Source organism: Boleophthalmus pectinirostris, unplaced genomic scaffold, assembly GCF_026225935.1.
Source record: "Boleophthalmus pectinirostris isolate CB_2022bp ecotype Guang Dong unplaced genomic scaffold, ASM2622593v1 HiC_scaffold_12, whole genome shotgun sequence".
NCBI lineage: Eukaryota > Metazoa > Chordata > Actinopteri > Gobiiformes > Gobiidae > Boleophthalmus > Boleophthalmus pectinirostris.
The window spans coordinates 36912785-36932784 of NW_026571018.1; the positions used below are offsets into that span (position 1 = coordinate 36912785).

Genomic DNA, 20000 nt, shown 5'->3' on the forward strand with positions numbered 1-20000 from the left:
GTCTAGGCCTATTGAATTTGCACTGTGTGGGGGGAGTGTGGGGTCATATTAGTAGAATCATTCAGGGCCATAATGGTGTTTTCACACCTCTGGGCCTGACCTGGTGTCACTATTGTTCTCTTGTTTGTTCTGAGTTAGGACGGAGCTGTAAATAGGAAACATATGGAGTCCTCCATTTCTGTTTAACGAAGGACTGTCTTTCTTCACAAACATAGCCTCTTTAACTCCGCTCTCAAACCAATTCTTTTCTCTAGCAAAGGTCTGGACCTCACTGTCCTCAGAGGAGTGGCCCGAGGCATCAGCATTTTGAGCAGAACTGAAGAAGCAGCTTAGATGAGCTGTGAAACGTATTGGACCAAATAAACTTTTGTACAGTAGAATTGTACAAACTGAATTTCTCCTTTGCCCACAGTAGCTCAGTTGGTAGAGCGTTGGTCCATTGATCCAAAGGTTGGTGGTTTGAATCCCACTCTTGACATATTTGGTTGAGTGGTCAGATCCACTAACCAACAAGCTGGCGGTGTGATTCCAGCTCCCACAGATGAATGCTATAGGCAGTGTTGGGGAGTAACAGATTACATGTACCGCCGTTATGTAATCAGAGTACAAATTATGAGTAACTGTATTCAGTTACAGTTACTGTTTCAATGAGTGGTAATTGGATTACAGTTACTTTGCTGAAATAATTGGATTACAAGGCGGTATTTTCCTGTTTTCACATTTTGTGCTACATCCCATTTATTTATTTTTTTATTTTGGTAATTCCACTCATTCCTGGAAACCCAAACAGACAATAAGGCAATAAGAGCGATGTAAACGTCATGTTAAAGTTGGCGGTGTCAGTCACACAGTGGAAGCAGCAGTGCATTGGTAAAAACGCATTTGTGTCTTGGAAATTCTTCTCCCGATGTGAGATAAATATATAAAAAAACAAAAACAAATGTAAAATCCCCTACAACTTAAATGTGAAACAGGAGCTACTGGCACTGGTGAAAACAACCTGCATAGACTCATAATATCTGCACTACTGTCATATACACAAACACACACAAACACACACAAACACACACACAAACACACACAAACACACACACACAAACACACACACACACACACACAAACACACACAAACACACAAACACACTCAGTGAAAAAGAGCGGGAACCTTGAACAGTAAAAAGAGTGTCCCTTTCCTTTTTGCTAAGTCACTCCCCCTTCAGAGCAGCAACACAATCAGCGTGCAATCTGCTGATGAAAGTTCTGCACGTCGCATCAGGTTTGTGTAGTTGTAGAGCACAGGTGTCAAACATACGGCCCGGGGGCCAGATCCGGCCCTCCAAGACCTTTAATCTGGCCCTTGGGTGATTTTCTACTAAAATATTTTAATTATATTTTCTATTAAAATATTGGTAATTTTCTGTGGTGTTTATCACAGCAGCGTCTCCAGCGTCTCTGTACGTGGCCCCTCCCACCAGAGCAGCACAAATGAAGACTTGTCTCTTTCCAAACGCTCTTAAAGGACGATCGTTTTGACTGTTGACCGTGACACCCTCATCAGAAAAATGTCCAACATGAGAAAAGTGGAGCTGAGTGCAGGATTTTACAAGAAAAATGAACTTATTCCTATTTACATACAAGTTCATGTTAAAACATTAAAAAAAATGTAATTTCAACACAAAGTTTCAGGTTCATAATATTATAATATTTTGTAAAAGAAAGAGTTCATCAATTAAAAAAGATTTCTGTAATAGATTTGTGTTTCTCTGCACAAATATTTGAACTTATTGTTATTTTTGGGGTTTATATGACATGAGTTTTCTGATCCGGCCCCTTTAGGGTCAAAGTCGGTTGGATACGGCCCCCGGACCAAAATGAGTTTGACACCCCTGTTGTAGAGTATTGTTTTGTTTGTTTGTATATTTATGACACGGGCTGTGTATTCGCGGCGTAGCGGCTCGTGACAGGCTCGAGCGACTGTAGACACCAGTTCATGCAGTATGTATGAAGAACCTGATCAAAGCCGCTGGTGGTCTTTGCCTGATGGACACCCCCACCCTCACTGTCCATTGTGTCCGCTCCTGTCTAATCCCGATGATGAAAGCGATCCATAGGAGGAGGAAGAGGAGGAAGAGGAGGAGGAAGAGGAGGAGGAGGCTTTGTTGTTGTTGACGTGGGCGTGTGTCTGTCAGATGCTCTTCACTCTTCTTCATGTACACGCTCTTCATATGGGCCTGTGTGACTGGAGAGGTGAGAGACAGAGAGAGATCACAGAGGAACAGATAGACGGGGATGTTTCATTTCTCCTTCAAATCAACTTGAAGGACGCTGTAGCGTGTGAAGACGCGGTACTGGAGAAACACACATGCACAGACTCATTGACAGAATGTACTCAGAGATTCAAGGCTCTCTACCTGATTTGTGCTGTCTTACAAACGTGACAAACTAGTTCATTGGAAACAGTTTGCAGTGGTCCAACGTTCCTCACTGACCTCATCTAAACTAACGACAAAGACAATAAACTACAATAAAACTCTTTATATTTAGATGCAGAAAGTACAGTGGGTTTATTTTGACCTGAAGAAATCCGTGTATCATTCATTTTTCAATATAAAACCAAAAATAAGAAAACGAAAAAACAACAGTTTTCTTCGTTATTTGTCTCCAAAACCAAAAGGAAAAAACGGATAACGATTTGTTTTTTCAGTTTTCGATTTTGTGTTTAAATGAAGAATGGAAAAAACGGTTTCCCGTTTACGTGACTTCCGTGATTGCGATACCGGACTTTTGCACCGCGTACGGACTGAACCCAGGACTGATCCAGGTCCGGGACCAGAAAGGGACCAGACCGGGACCAGGGCGGACTCCGAGCTTTGACTCCGAGCCTCCGAGGGGTCCGAGCCTCAGCTTCGAGCTCCGACCCTGCAGTGGGCTCTGAGCCTCCGGTCTGGTCCTGGTCTGGTCCTGGTCTGGTCCTGGTCTACCAAAAAAATACTCTTAGTGATGTATCGATACAGCAGCCCACGATATCGATACTGTATCATCACATTAAACAATACGATATATCGATATTTCAATATTTTTGCACACCCCTACTGTTGTTATTACTACAACTTGACTTTCAACAGGAAATGTCGGTTCTTGGTCTCTGATTTTATCAAATAAATTTCCCCAAAAAAGTGCAAATTCTCTCTCTCTCTCTATCTATCTATCTATCTATATCTATATATATATATATATATATATATATTATATATATCTTCATGATGCATTTTTTGGCTGGTGTGGCTTATACTCTGGAGCGACTTATTGTCAAGAAAATATGGCATGTACGACTGTAGAATAAATAGCATAAATAGAGCTGTTATTTCTCCCAAAATGTAATACAGACAGATTTATGTGTTTAGAAGATTTTAAAATACTCTAGAAAACACACCTGGAGTTTTGTTGACGTCATGAAGTTGTAGTTTTCAGGTTAACAGCAACAGTTTGTTTACTAGAGATCGGCAATTCCAGCAATTAAATAATCCAAATGATTCTAGTGAAGGCGTACGAAGTTTAAAAACACAGTGGAGCACTTCCTGTATTATCACATGGCATCACAAGATATGCAGGGTTTGTGTGTTCAACATTATCGCATAGATCAGACAACCTGTACCCGTCCATCATTAATGTAATCAAAAAACAACCACCGACACAGTGATTGTTTGCGGCTTCTTCTCAGGTTTGTTACTTAAAGTGTTCATGACAAAACTACTGTCACTTCTCTCAGGTTTGACTCACAACAAACCTGCAGCTAATTATTATTTCTAATGTGATTTGCTAATTGATTTTTCAGTAATTGGAACTTAGCGCTAAAAGGCATAAAATGAAATTCTTTAATCACTGTATTGTGTTTAGTGCTGATATGAGAGTGTGGCATTTTCAATAAAAACGCTCCACTCTTAATTAGAAGCATTGTTGTGTGGCTGATATATGAATAAACCTTATCTTTTTTTTTATATTCATGAAGTAAACAAACGTAGAAAATGGCTGAGACACTGTAGCGGAAAGCACACAGCTCCACACGGCCGAGAGAGAAGTCTGACCTCATTATTGATCCCATGAATTTTCCTTTAGCTGAGGTTAATGCAGATTGTAAAGGTTGAGTTCACGTGACATTTGAAACTGTCCAAAGTTTCAGACGGACGGCAGACGCCTATATCCACTTTATTTCTGCTCCTAAACTGCATTTTTTTGTGGTGGCACTTTGGTTAAACAGGGATTTCATTCATGTCAGTTTGGAAAAAGTTTTGCATCTTAAATATAACATCAAGTCGGTTCGTTTGTGTAAAATGTTCAATGTTCATGTGCCCCAAGTCACACTGCACCGATTCTCTGGAAGCTTTAAAGGTTGTATGGAGGATTTTTTTTTAGTTTCAAACTGTCAGTGAAAGATTAAAATACCATTACAGAGACGCAGCAGCTTTGTAATTATGATGACCAAAAAAAAAAAAAGAACGAAAATCTATCAACTGTGGACGTAGTTGAGGCCAGATAAACATCAGCCAATAGAAAACGAGGCTCCCTCATTTTCTATTGGCTGTTAGGTTGTCAATCAAACTCCCTAGTGTAACTGATTCGTCAGAGCGCGGGGATTACGTGGTTTACGCAGCGGTTCTTAGAGGCTTTTTCGAACTGTCGCTTCCTCACATTTCGCACAAAGTTTGTCACGACGGCGGACGAGAATCCACGACCGGTTCGCCGCAAAAGAAAGTCCGTTTTTGAGGTCGCTGAAAGAAGAAGAGAAGAGGAAAAGGAGCAAAGCCAAACTGAGGTGATTCTTGGAGATCTCGTCCAGCGATGGCGCGACCGAAGCAGACGAAGGGTCTAAAAACTGACGCGTCGGTCGCTGAATTACTTCTAGACAGGAAACTTCAACAGTAATTCTGAATGCGCAGAAGGACTGTCGCTGTATTTCTCTTCCCTTAAAAAAATCCTCTATACAACCTTTAAATCATCTTAACCCTCTCCAGGCAGACGTTGCAGATTTGCAACAGCTAAATGCCAATTACCTACTTACTCCACATCCATATTTTATGAGCTTTTTTTACTTAGGAGCCTTTTTTCCCATCCATGCTGATAAACATGGACGATGCAGACTGTGCAAGAACGGCTCCACACAAACGGCCTGCCAGAAGTGCAAAGTACTTTTGTTGTTTACAAAGGATAAAAATTGTTTCTTGGAGCACCACACGAAAGTGATGTTGTTCTGCCACTGTAAAGCTGTTACACTCTGCTTTTTGTTTTCATTGTGATAAAAAGTGGTTTACACATAAAGTTATTGTTCATATCATTTTCAGTCTCCAGTGTTAATTTACCACACTGGACCAATGCTGCAAATCTGCTACATTCCAGAACACACTGGATGTGAAGGTCTCGCTCAACAAAAAGTCAGGACTGTATATTGATGATCATTTTCCCCAAATATCAGATTTTTCCTGATACTAAAAATTAATGTGAGCCTGAGAGGGTTAATAGTCCATATTAAACTTATTTGCAGTCAATATCGGCAGCCCCATACTAAAAATTCTGTGTATCATTGGTTCATTTGTTTCTCAAAATAAAACCAAAAATAAGAAAATAAAAAAAACAACTATGGAAAAAACGGATAACGATTAGTTTTTTCAGTTAACGTTCCATTTCCCGTTTCCGTGACTTAAACTGCAATGCCGGATTTTGCACCGCATACGGACTGAACCAGGACTATACCAGGACTAAACCAGGACTGAATCAGGAGGACTAAAGTAAGTCTAAACCAGGACTAAACCAGAACTGAACCAAAACTGTGTCGGGATGAGCCCGGAGGTGCACCTGTACCCAGACCGTCGGGTGATCGCAGGCGAAAGGACCGGCGCAGAGCTCCACGCCCCACAGGGCAAGTGCAGCCGTCACCTGGTCGTGCTCCACAGGTTCAAAGTTTTCTTTCTTCTCTCTCGCAAGTCCTAGTCCTGGTTTAGTCCTGGTTTAGTCCTGGTTTAGTCCTGGTTTAGTTCAGCATCACAGTTTAAGTCACAGAATTGGGAAACGGTCGTTATCCATTTTTTCCATTATTCATTTAAACACAAAATCGAAAACTGAAAAAAAACTAAATCGTTGTCTGTTTTTTCATTTTGGTTTTGCAGACAAATAATGAAGAATTTTTGGTTTTATTTTGAAAAACAAATGATACACAGAGTCTAAATAATACAATCCGAATGATGATGATAGCGGCGTCAACACCAACTTCTGATCTACAGTTAAACCTTGTCATTATTTGTTTGGGGCAGGCTCCAAAAACTCTTAGTTAATCTTGAATCGTGATGCCACATGGTGATACAGGAAGTGCTCCTTTGTGTTTTTAAACTCCATACACCTTCACTAGAATCATTTAATTAATTTTAGTCCAGGAATTGCCAATCTCTATCGAACTAAAAGTAAAAGATGGAGCATATATTTTGAGCTTTGGACATTAAAGGTTGTATGGAGGATTTTTTTTTGTTTCAAACTGTCAGTCAAAGATTAAAATACCATTACAGAGACGCAGCAGCTTTGTAATTATGATGACCAAAAAAAAGAGAATGAAAATCTATCAACTGTGGACGTGTTGAGGCCAGATAAACATCAGCCAATGGAAAACGAGGCTCCCTCATTTTCTATTGGCTATTAGGTTGTCAATCAAACTCCCTAGTGTAACTGACTCGTCGGCGCGCGGGGATTACGTGGTTTACGCAGCGGTTCTTAGAGGCTTTTTCGAACTGTCGCTTCCTCGCATTTCGCACAAAGTTTGTCGCGACGGCGGACGAGAATCCACGACCGGTTCGCCGCAAAAGAAAGTCCGTTTTTGAGGTCGCTGAAAGAAGAAGAGAAGAGGAAAAGGAGCAAAGCCAAACTGAGGTGATTCTTGGAGATCTCGTCCAGCGATGGCGCGACCGAAGCAGACGAAGGGTCTAAAAACTGACGCGTCGGTCGCTGAATTACTTCTAGACAGGAAACTTCAACAGTAATTCTGAACGTGCACAAGGACTGTCGCTTTATTTCTCTTCCCTTAAAAAAATCCTCTATACAACCTTTAAGACAGATGACTAATAGTAACAAAACACAACTCCAGGTCGTTTTTTTGTGTAATAAAGGACCTTTAGAGTCACGTATTTCAAGTTGAATACTGGCACCGCTTTCTGAAGCGACTGTGAAAAAAACATTCACTTTTGTTGTTATGCATGGACAGAGAAGATGTTGAACTTTGTGAAAGATTTAGTTTTATGTGGATAGGCCCAGTAATTACAGAGATATGAACCATGAACCAGGTCAACGAATCTGCAAACTCCATTCTAACCTCTCTTCCCATTAAGTTAAGTGCCTCTGACCGGAAGTATCCAGCTGCCGTTATCCGTTGTTTTATTAAAATGAGTCGTCTAACCTGTCATATTGACCTGTCATTAACCCCGCCCCTTTGTCCCTGTCTCAGCCAATGGGAGCGAGCTGCTGATCGGGAGCGTGCGTTACGAGGACACCGGAGCGTACACCTGCATCGCCAAGAACGAAGTGGGCGTCGACGAAGACATCTCGTCCCTGTTTGTGGAGGACTCAGCCAAGAAGACCCGTGAGTCCGACACAGGGAGCAACATCCACGGACACTAGTTTGGGTTTTAATACACACATTTTAAAACACAAAAAGATGAACTGAAATCTAAGCTGACAAACTAATACAAGAATCACGTTTAAGAACATGTTTGTACAGAACTTAACTACAGGGTTCGAAGCTTTTACTCAGGAGAAGACTGAAGGTTTAGTTGTTTGTGATGGAAATACTGGTACTTTAAAAATAGCAGCCTTTTGTTAATAGTTTCCATTCGATTCCAATCAATCTTGCAGCTCTGTAATCTGACATATACAGTCAAACATGCGCTCCTGCTGGTGTATAAAGTCATTACAATCACATCTGAAGCTGTGAGTCCATTATCTGTCATATCCTGAGGAGACGTCATAGAGAGCCCTGTTGGGTTGAGTACAAACTGCTTTTAGTCGTAGGATCTGGCAACACAGAGTTAGAAGCTCTTTCTGCTTTCTGTTTGGATAATGATCTTGAAAACCAAATCGAAACTTACAGCAGTGCAATGGTTGTCAGTGAAATCTCTAAGGACAAAGATAAAACACGTTTGATCTGATGTCTGATGGACTCATTTAATTATGACTTTACTCATTGCAAAGTGAATGGCCACGTTTACATGATGTTTTTAAATTCTGAATTAATTGTTCTGAGTTACATAGTGCAGAATTAAAATATTCTCCTTCGAGTTTACATGGAAATAATAATTCCGAATTGAGGTTTACATGGAAAACACGTTAAATCATCTATTTAATTCCGCTCAACACCTGGGGGTGGGGAAGGATTCTGATTGGACAGAGACACCAATGTATTTATGTTGACCTGAAGAAAACACACACTTCAGCTGCTACCTGCTTTTCTGTCATCTCGGTTTGTTTGTCATTTCGGTTTGTCGGAAGAAGACAAACTGAGTCAACGGTTGCTCTACCTCAGCCCACTCCCACATCCCTCTCACAAATCTAAAGAGACGTGGATGAAAGTCCGAAGCCAGGACTGGTGGAGCCGGATCGTCCAGATTGCGTCAAAAGGGCGACACAACGAGCATGTGCCGAACAACCGGAATTATTTTTAAGAAGAATAATCATTTACATGATCAAGGAATAAATTCATTCGGAATAAAGCACCTACGTACTTCAGAATTAAGTTTAATTCCGAATTATAATTTTCATTGGAATTAAGTGTTTACATGGTCCTTTTTAAAGTGGAATTTTTATTCTGAATTAAATTATTTTTATTCAGAATTAAAGCTCTTATGTAAACGTGGCAAATGTAATCTGCTGATAGCTTACTTTGCAGTGACATTACATCTCTGGGGGTGTTCTACATGCATCTCTATTTGTGGAATGTTAGTTACCATGGGGATAGAAAGTCCACATTAGCAAACACAGACACAAACGTTTTAAGACGGTCGGAAAATTCAAGAAACAAAATGCAAAATGGTTTTAAAGAGAACATTTTCAAGAGTCTGTGATCAGTCCGAGCATTTTTTAGGAGTTTCATTTTCAACAAAACGGCGAGAGTGACTAATTTTACATGTCAGAGATTTGTTTCAGCGCAGTATCAATAGGAGCAGTACTGTAGTCGTAGTAGTTGTCCTTCTAATACCGTAGTACTTTAGCCATGGCTTTTCAAACAGCCCTGATGGAAGCAAAAGTCTGAATCTCTGCGGAGCTTTCATAACACTATAGAAGGTTGTGAAGGACCTGTTCAGACGTACACACGAGCACCTCTTATGGTGTTATTGGATTTGTGCCGTGGTTTGGTGGAGGGCTCTCGACGAGGAGTGGGTCTGCCGCTGTACGTCGCGCGTGCGGAGAGGACGGAGCTAATCAAACCTAATGCCGCACGCTAATGTTCTATTCAAAACCAGCGAACACACGCAGCCCCGCAGGATCGCTCACTGATTAAGTTTAACATGTGCTTTCTTTCTCCTCCCTCCCCACGTTCCCTCTTTTTCTGTCTTCACTCTTCTCTCTTGTCTCTTGCTTCCGGTGTGATCTTCGCTGCAGTTGCAAACATCTTATGGAGAGAAGAAGGTAATTCTAAACCTGTTCTGTTGTTCCTAACACCAGTGTGTGTGTGTGTGAAGTGTGACTTTTCACAAATACAAAGGTCAAATCTTTTTCTCAACAAACACATGGGCTTGTGCTCAGTTTAAAGGATATTTGTTGTGCTATAAATACAGTACTGTTGTAGTCGAGACCGCACTAATCGAGACCAAGACCACAGGGTCCCAAGACCAGGACGAGACCAAGACCTCTGAAGGTTGAGACCGAGACAAAACCGAGACCTCTGAAGGTTGAGACCGAGACAAGACCGAGACCTCTGAAGGTTGAGACCGAGACAGGACCGAGACCTCTGAAGGTTGAGACCGAGACAAGACCGAGACCTCTGAAGGTTGAGACCGAGAGAGGACCGAGACCTCTGAAGGTTGAGACCGAGACCCGAGACCTCTGAAGGTTGAGACCGAGACAGGACCGAGACCTCTGAAGGTTGAGACCGAGACAAGACCGAGACCTCTGAAGGTTGAGACCGAGACAAGACCGAGACCTCTGAAGGTTGAGACCGAGACAGACCGAGACGAGGTTGAGACCGAGACAGACCGAGACCTCTGAAGGTTGAGACCGAGACAAGACCGAGACCTCTGAAGGTTGAGACCGAGACAAGACCGAGACCTCTGAAGGTTGAGACCGAGACAAGACCGAGACCTCTGAAGGTTGAGACCGAGACAGGACCGAGACCTCTGAAGGTTGAGACCGAGACAAGACCGAGACCTCTGAAGGTTGAGACAGAGACAAGACCGAGACCTCTGAAGGTTGAGACAGAGACAAGACCGAGACCTCTGAAGGTTGAGACCGAGACAAAACCTAGACCTCTGAAGGTTGAGACCGAGACAGGACCGAGACCTCTGAAGGTTGAGACCGAGACAAAACCGAGACCTCTGAAGGTTGAGACCGAGACAAGACCGAGACCTCTGAAGGTTGAGACCGAGACGACTCTGAAGGTTGACAGAACTCTGAAGGTTGAGACCGAGACAGGACCGACCTCTGAAGGTTGAGACCGAGACAGACGAGACCTCTGAAGGTTGAGACCGAGACAGGACCGAACCTCTGAAGGTTGAGACCGAGACAAGAGACCTTGAAGGTTGACCGAGACTCTGAAGGTTGAGACCGAGACAGCGAGACCTTGAGACCGAGACAGGACCGAGACCTCTGAAGGTTGAGACCGAGATGAAGGTTGACCGAGACCTGAAGACAGAGACCGAGACAAGACCGAGAGCCCGACCTCTGAAGTTGAGACCGAGACAAGACCGAGACCTCAAGAGACAGAGACTCTGAAGGTTGAGACAGAGACAAGACCGAGACCTGAAGACCAAGGTTGAGAAGACCGAGACCTCTGAGGTTGAGACCGAGACAGACCGAGACCTGAAGGTTGAGACCGAGACAACCGAGACCTCTGAAGGTTGAGACGAGACCCGAGACCTCTGAAGGTGAGACCGAGACAAGACCGAGACCTCTGAAGGTTGAGACCGAGACAAGACCGAGACCTCTGAAGGTTGAGACCGAGACAGGACCGAGACCTCTGAAGGTTGAGACCGAGACCCGAGACGAGGTTGACCGAGACGTCTGAGCCAGGTTACCGAGACGAGACTGAAGGTTGAGACCGAGACGAGACCTCTGAAGACGAAAGACCGAGACCTCTGAAGATTGAGACCGAGACAAGACCGAGACCTCTGAAGATCCGAGACAAGACTCAGACCCGAGACCTCTGAAGGTTGAGACCGAGACAAGACCGAGACCTCTGAAGGTTGAGACCGAGACAAGACTGTTGAGACGAGCAAGACCAAGACTTTTAAAGGTCAAGATCGAGACAAGAACAAGACCACGAGCCATCGAGACTAAATCAAGACCATCTTTGTCATTTTCTGCAGCCAAAAGCACTCATTCCAGCGTAATGCTTCTTTTCGCGCTGTTACTCCGTAAAACTGTTCCTCGGACGAACTTGTACGAACTCTCCATGACTGTACAGCACACAGCTCTGTTGTTGTCATCATTAGCGCCTGTAGCAGTAACATGCGTCAGTGCAGAGTCTGAGCGCGGGACAGAGCAGCTGAACCACAACAGGTCAAGATGTGTGTTCATGTTTATTCAGACCAGTCAGTTGATTTCAGGCGCTCTGACCCTGCGCCCCAAACACGTATTTTAGTGCTAATGTAAAGTAATGGGCAGAGGCAACGTAATGACGTCAAATTTTCTCAAAACTTCAGGCGCTTCCATAGACCTGCATTAGGTCGCACCGACTCACTCAAACACACTCAAATTCCAAACACATGACTCAAATAAAGTGATATGAGACATTTAAAGGTTGTATGGAGGATTTTTTTTTTTGTTTCAAACTGTCAGTCAAAGATTAAAATACCATTACAGAGACGCAGCAGCTTTGTAATTATGATGACCAAAAAAAAAAGAATGAAAATCTATCAACTGTGGACGTGTTGAGGCCAGATAAACATCAGCCAATAGAAAACGAGGCTCCCTCATTTTCTATTGGCTGTTAGGTTGTCAGTCAAACTCCCTAGTGTAACTGACTCGTCGGAGCGCGGGGATTACGTGGTTTATGCAGCGGTTCTTAGAGGCTTTTTCGAACTGTCGCTTCCTCGCATTTCGCACAAAGTTTGTCGCGACGGCGGACGAGAATCCACGACCGGTTCGCCGCAAAAGAAAGTCCGTTTTTGAGGTCGCTGAAAGAAGAAGAGAAGAGGAAAAGGAGCAAAGCCAAACTGAGGTGATTCTTGGAGATCTCGTCCAGCGATGGCGCGACCGAAGCAGACGAAGGGTCTAAAAACTGACGCGTCGGTCGCTGAATTACTTCTAGACAGGAAACTTCAACATTAATTCTGAATGCGCAGAAGGACTGTCGCTGTATTTCTCTTCCCTTAAAAAAATCCTCTATACAACCTTTAACCAACTGATTCAGGGAGTTCTTGTTTTTAGCAGAAACGCTCCCAAACCACGAGACCAATGAAAATGTTAAAACTGATTCCATAAATGTTTTATAAAACAGTGTCATCATGGTGTGGTGTAGGCATTACATCGTTTTCACTCAGTGCTCCGTTGTCGTCTGGAAGTGAATATTTATTGATCGGACACGTGTGGACGCAAATTTTTTTCAATCCGTAAAAGAAAAATTCCAGGAGCGTTGTCGTGTGGACGTAGCCTAAACAGAGGCAAGTCGTAATGCAGGGATGTTGTAATAAGCGGTGGAACCCGGACCACAGTTTTCACAACAGTATATAGAATAGTAGCTTATGTGGGAAATATTATGTGGTGGTCATGCTAATTCACCCAATATTATGGACTTTGGAATGACAACAGGGTGGAAAACACGTATGATTATCTATAGGTCTATATAACATGTTTTTTCTGTACTTGGAGTACCATAAAGAACATGTTTTTCTGGACTTTGAGATGCCACGAAGCAGAAAAACTGACACATGTGGACCCCGTGGCATGTTCCCACCCATGATAAGGTGCACTGGGTCAGCAGTATTGTTCATTTTCTTGCTGTATATGCTAAATCAACAAGCTAATGTTTTGTCAAGATGTAGTATAAAGCTACCCCTGATTTTGAGTTGGTCAGAGACGTCGTTCCGGGGTGGCAGTTGTACTTGGTAATCAACTTGAATCTCTCTCAATGGAAATGCTGAAATAAAGTGGCCTGTTCTCTCGGATTCTCCATCTCTCGTGCTTCTTTTTAGGACACGCATTGAACCTTCCGAAAAAACCCACACTTATCACCACTAAGCGTGAAGTGGATGAAGAACGCAGGGTTTGAATGCAACACTGAGAAGAAAATGTGGCCGTCTGAATCTCCTCCTTTGACTTGGACGGGTCTTTGCTTTGATGCGCTGAAGACGCCCGTCCCGCCGCTGGACACACATCACTTGTTTACACGTGTCTCTTTTGCTTATCTGTGTTTCCTCTGTTGTAACGAGCCGTCGCATCCTTCACCGCTGTGTTGTTTACGGCTCATCTCCACGGCTACACACGCCCATTATCAAACTGTCTGTGCTCCGAGACGCCGCCAGCTTTAACGCGTTTATGCTAACTCATCAACTCGGCTGACACGCACAGTATGTTTGAGTATCCTGAAGAGGGCACTGAAAACAGAGCTCGTTTCAAGTCATTGTCTCGCAGAGTTCTTTCTTCATTTCTCCTCTAATTATACAGAATAATAAAAATACAATAACAAGCAGAGGCTCAGCAGAGTCGTCAATGTCAGTTTACTTTGCTGCGTTTATAATTTCCTGAACACAGTCTTCCATCTGCTCCTAACGTGCTTTTCCTCGCCGACGATAGGCTGTAGACCTCTGCAGTAAAAAAGAGACAGATTTCAGTTTTTGATTTTGTTTTCCAGACCTGAGCGTCTGTGGTTTTGTTTTCCAGGCCTGAGCGTTTGTGGTTTTGATTTCCAGACCTGATGTTTAGTTTTGGGTTTTGTTTTTTTCCGACCTGTGCAGACCTCAGCATTTGTGGTTTTCTTTTCCAGACCTGACTGTTTGTAGTTTCTTTTCTAGATCTGAATGTTTATGGTTTTGTTTTCTAGACCTGAGAGTTTGTGGTTTCTTTTCCAGCCTTGAGCATTTGTGATTTCTTTTCCAGACCTGAGTGCTTGTGATTTTGTTTTCCAGACCTGTGCGTTTGTGGTTTTGTTTTCCAAACCTGAGCGTTTGTGGTTTGTTTTCCAGACCTGAGTTTTGTGTTTTGTTTCCAGGCCTGAGTGTTTATGGTTTTGTTTTCTAGACCTGAGAGTTGTGGTTTCAGTGAGTTTGTGGTTTTGATTTCCAGACCTGAGCGTTTGCATTTTGTTTTCCAGATATGAACGTTTATGGTTTTGTTTTTTCGACCTGAGTGTTTGTGATTTTCTTTTCCAGGCCTAAGCGTTTGTAGTTTTGTTTTCCAGGTCTAAGCATTTGTGTTTTTTTTTCCCAGACCTGAGCATTTGTGGTTTTGTTTTCCAGACCTGAGCGTTTGTGTTTTGTTTTCCAGACCTGAGCATTTGTGGTTTCTTTTCCAGACCTGAGTGTTTGTGATTTTGTTTTCCAGACCTGAGCGTTTGTGGTTTCTTTTCCAGACCTGAGCATTTGTGATTTTGTTTTCCAGACCTGAGTGTTTGTGATTTTGTTTTCCAGACCTGAGTTTTGTGGTTTTGTTTTCCAGACCTGAGTGTTTGTGGTTTTGTTTTCCAGACCTGAGTGTTTATGGTTTTGTTTTCCAGACCTGAGTGTTTATGGTTTTGTTTTCCAGACCTGAGCGTTTGTGATTTTGTTTTCCAGACCTGAGTGTTTGTGGTTTTGTTTTCCAGACCTGAGTGTTTATGGTTTTGTTTTCCAGGCCTGAGCGTTGGAAACATGTTTTACATTTTCTCCGAAGAGGGAATCACGGTGTTGCAGCCGAGCGAGTGTGAGATCCGCCGACAGATGAAGAGGACGGACCGGATCGTGGCCACTTACGTAAGGACCACAAGACACAAACTATGAACAAGTTCACAAAACACAAGAAAAAGTACAAAATGAATTTTAAGGTTGTTGGTTGGAGGTCCACCACCTACTTGCTTCTATGGAAATGTCTGGAATGTTCCACAATGTAAGCAGCTCTACCTTACGTTTCTTCAGTCACAGGTGGTTTTATAGCTCAAAAATACCTAGAAAAACAAACACTCTGACTGTGGATCAGATTCACAAATCTGACCTGTAACTTGGTCTGATTTGGTCTTCATGATGATAGAAAGGTTTAATGCCATACTGTGAAACTTTTCAGACAATGCATGAACATCTCCATGGAGAAAAGCATCTGACAGACCCTCCACCAGGAAAGTTACACAATGCAGCTTTAAACATCACATTTTCAGGAGCCTGTGATCAGTATGAGTGTCAGTATGTCATGATCTCGTTTAACCCTCGTGCATCACTTTAAAAGAATCACACCTGTGGTCCTTTGTGACAAAAATGTACACCAGAAAAGAATACCACATTATTTTTCTTCAGTACACATTTTTGTACAACTTTTTTTTTTTTATATATATATCAGTGTGTTCATTTACTGCTGTCCTAATCATACATACCAAATAGTACATAATATTTGGATATTTTAACCCCTTAAATACCACTTTTGATAGCAAAAGTATCAAATTATTTGCATGAAAAAAGATAATTTTTGATCTGTTTGTGTTGGGGTTATCAGGGTCTGGGCATGTTATAAAATAGTTCAAACACTGAAGAGATTTTTTTTAGTTTTTGCACAAAACGCTGTTTTCCCCTAAAGCCCCATTGACTTCCATTTTTTGTTGCACTGACATAACACTAGGAAATCATAAATTGGGGGTTTTTACAGGTTTCTCCAGTTAAGAAAAGATAAAATTTGTAATTTTTACAATTCAAACCCAACTCACCCCATTACACCTTCTATAGGCCCGTCTGCAAACACACCTGGAGTTTTCTTATGGAGTTCTAGACATTTGCTTTGTGCAAAAATGACTGAAAATGTAAATATTATGATCATGCTTGAAATGGTGGACCTAAAAGTCATAGAATATGAACGGTCAAATATAAAATTCTGAACACATCTGAACACACTGACAGGAGAAAAACAAGTATCAAGTGGAATGAAATTGCAATTACTCTGCTTTTAAAAATAAACTTTCAGTGTTTATCCACAGAGGCGTAAACACTGACAGAAACCTGAAAATGCACGCACACACGCACACACACACACACACACACACACACACACACACACACACACACACACACTCTCACGCACACTCACACACATACTCCCAAACAACACATTCAGTGCGCTCTGGGACTCCTCTAGAACACACCCAGATCATTTTAACCTCAAATATCTGCGTCTCTGGCCTTCAGTGTGGACTCATATGTACAAATATATCTCTATTGATAAAACCTTGTAATGGAAGATACACAGTAACACAACAAGAAAAATATTTTTTAAAAATTCAAAAAGACATTAAAACTAAAGGGTTTTTAATACAAATAAATTAAAAAGTACAAATATAATGGCAAAGTTACTAAGTTAAGACAAAAAATGAAAAAAATAAACATAGAAATTAAAAATACATCACAAAATGCTGGTGCTATTTGGTGCAATAACATGTAAAATGTACCTAGGGCTGTATGAGCATTAAAGGTTGTATAGAGGATTTTCCAAGGAATGAGAAATCCAGCGACTGTTTGTCCTTTTTCAAATGTTGCGCATGTGTGAAACCACCTCCCCTCCCCTACAGCTCCTACGTAGAAACGCCTCCTCCCTCCTCCTCCTTACGCCAGAAACAGGTTTGTTTACAGCCGGTGAACTGCACATGACTTGTAAACAACTAACTACAGTGTTGGTTAGGCAAGACGGAGAAGTGAGGAGCGGGGAGAGAGGAGAGGAGCAGGAAAGGGGTGCAGAGAAGAGTGCGCGGAGATTCCGTGCGAATGAACTAGCTACAACACGCAGCAGCAAGCGGACTCTTTCTTTGCCTTGAAAATTACGTTTTCAGACATAGGATATCGCTTTCGTGTCCTGAAAAACGTTTGTGTGGCTCTTGGAAATAAAGTACGTTTTCATAATAAGCAGAAGCTTCCTGTCCAGGAGTAATTTGTGGACCAGTGGTTCAGTCTTTAGACCCTTCGTCTGCCCACCACGTCCAGAGTTGATGAATTTTTATTCTCTTTTTTTTGGTCATCATAATTACAAGGCTACTGCACCTCTATAATCTATCATTGACAATTTGAAACAAAAAAAATCCTCCATACAACCTTTAAGAGTTTGATTTTCAGCAATGATGTGAGGCATTCAAAAACTGTTGGCTAATACCACCTAGACACTGTAAAGTTATTTGAGATGGACTTGTCACTTCTTCATGATCAGATTGTGTTCAAACATATAACAGCTCATATTAAAGTTGAGTGACTGAATGTAGATGACATCAGCTGCAGAGTATCAATATACAAAGAGCCTCTTCTGTGACTGTTTAATCACATCATTTTTGTTACAGAAAGTTTGAAGTTTGACTGCAGCAGAAACCAAACGCCTGTTTTCTGCACATTTATGAAGACATGTCTCACTTTGATTGGTTTGGCAGAGCTACACCGCAGCATTAGAACTTGATTTTATGCCAGTTTCGAAAATAACCACCAAGACAAACACTTTTAACTTCTTTGCTGTGTTTCAGATGACATCACAATATTCCACATGTCAAACATATTTAATACAGATGGGCGCAGCTCAAATTAATCTTGTTAAACTGCAGATCTTTTGTTGTAATAATGTGAGTTCTTGGGTCTAGTCAAAATTTGAAATTATTAGGTTCAATATGTGGATATTTTATGTCAAAGTACAATGTAAAAACCGTCCCTTTTCTTTAAGATAACAAATCAATGTTCTCTTGAAGCTGTGTTTCTCTTCACCTTTGTCAGTCTAACCGGATTAAACGTGCGCTGATAGCCTCCACACACACACACACACACACACACACACACACACACACACACCGACGCACTCACCCAGAAGCACGCACTCACGCACAAGCATGTACACACTCTGTCTGTACGGGACAAAACAAGCTTAAGTTGGTTAAAGTGTCGTGTTTGTGCGGCGTTAGTGTTTTAAGGGACTCTGTGATTGGATTAAAGATCGATCCTGAGTCTATAAGACCTGCTCCTGCAGCACTCACACTGAAACAGACCAACACACTGGCTGCTGCATCTTTCACTACACACTCTGACAGGCCTGCACCTGTCAGTACAGACTGGTTCACTGCACCTGTCGGTGTACACTGCCAAAAAGCTTGGCCAAGATATAAACACTTAAATCTATCAGAAAATGACTTAAAAGCAGTGAAATGATCTGTCCATACAGCAAGATCATTTTACCTGACAAGTTCTCTGAAAATAAACGACCTCTAAACTAGAATGAAGCATCTCAGAACTAGTGAGTAGAAAAATAAATCTGAAAACAAGATGAACAACCTGATATACGGTTTAAAATCTTGGCCAGATCAGAGAAATTTGCAGTGTAGACAGGTTCAGTACTGCACCTGTCGGTACAGACAGGTTCACTTCATCTGTTGGTACAGACAGGTTCACTGAAAGTGTGCACCTGTCAGCAGAGGCAGGTTCAGTGCAGGTCTGGTCCCTGAGCAGCGGGTCAGGCTCCATTCATCATGTTCAAGGCAAACGGCTGTTTAAATCTGTATTGATCTGAGCTGCTCTGTGCACCAGAGACTTTACATAACACAAGAGGTGCTCACATGACATTATTAAGCTCTTAGTTTCTTCATTATCATTTTGATTCATTTATATACCATATTTTTCTGACCATAACACTTATAATCCTTTCATTTTCTCAAAAATCAATAGTGCACCTTATACTCTGGTGCGCCTTATGTATTAATTCTGTTTGTGTTTACTGACCTCGAACAGATTTTATGTGGTACACGGCGCTCAAAAATCTGTTCAAATGTTTTAGTACAACTTAGGTAAACTACAAAGCCGCACCGCTTCATGGGTTGTCAGAGCATTACGGCTGCTGTAGTCAGGAGCCTCACAGAGTAAATCCCAATTTACAGTCTTTAGTCCGACAAAAGCTGATGCATCAGCACACAAGGAGCGAGCTGTTTTATTCAGAGCTTGTAGTTTATGCAAATGAGTCATGTGGTTTTAAGTTTTGTTTCTGTAAAATAAAACAATTATGGCAAAGCTGCATTAAACACATTATTACTCAATGTATATATGAGTCGTTCTCGTATAAAATAAAAAAACAAACTTAAATGATCCACCCACATTCACTTTCATAATCCACATTCACCAAGACAGAGAGACAACGCCGGGCAAATTACACCACGATCTGCCAATGGATCATGGACGCCTGGACTAAAGATCAATCTCAAGTGTCGTCTGTTTGTTTCTCTAAATGCTCCTTATAATCCAGTGCAATTTATGTATGAAAATAGACGAGAGAATTCAACATTACTGATACTGCCCCTTATGGTTCGGTGTGTTTTATAGTCTGAAAAATACAGTATGTAAGGGTGTGTTTCTTTGTACACCGGGGTAGTCATATTGTGCACCTGTAAACCTTTAAAACTGTTAAAGAGCTACAAAAAAGTCACATTTTTAGAACAAACGAAAGAGGTCACATGTCTGTCATCTGTCAGTGAACGAGGATGAACTTACGTGTGGCTCTAAACTAAGAAAACCTCACTAAACCGTCTCTTACCCCCCGCCTCCTCTCTTCCCTGTCGCCCTGCAGGAGGAGATCTGTCCCCAGGGTTCCTCCTCTCAGCCGGAGCCGTGTGTGTGGGCGTCTGT

The 20000-nt window shown here is 42.0% G+C and overlaps 1 protein-coding gene across 1 annotated transcript in view; it reads left to right on the plus strand.

Annotated features, from left to right (window-relative positions):
- Positions 1–20000, plus strand: part of fstl4 (follistatin-like 4) — a 433986-nt gene that overhangs the window by 368508 nt on the left and 45478 nt on the right. The window contains exons 9-12 of the mRNA XM_055148279.1: positions 7484–7618; positions 9634–9660; positions 15019–15137; positions 19942–20000. The exon at positions 19942–20000 is cut by the window's right edge and continues 91 nt beyond it. Coding sequence (XP_055004254.1) covers positions 7484–7618; positions 9634–9660; positions 15019–15137; positions 19942–20000 — 340 coding nt within the window. The remainder of the gene's footprint in view (positions 1–7483; positions 7619–9633; positions 9661–15018; positions 15138–19941) is intronic.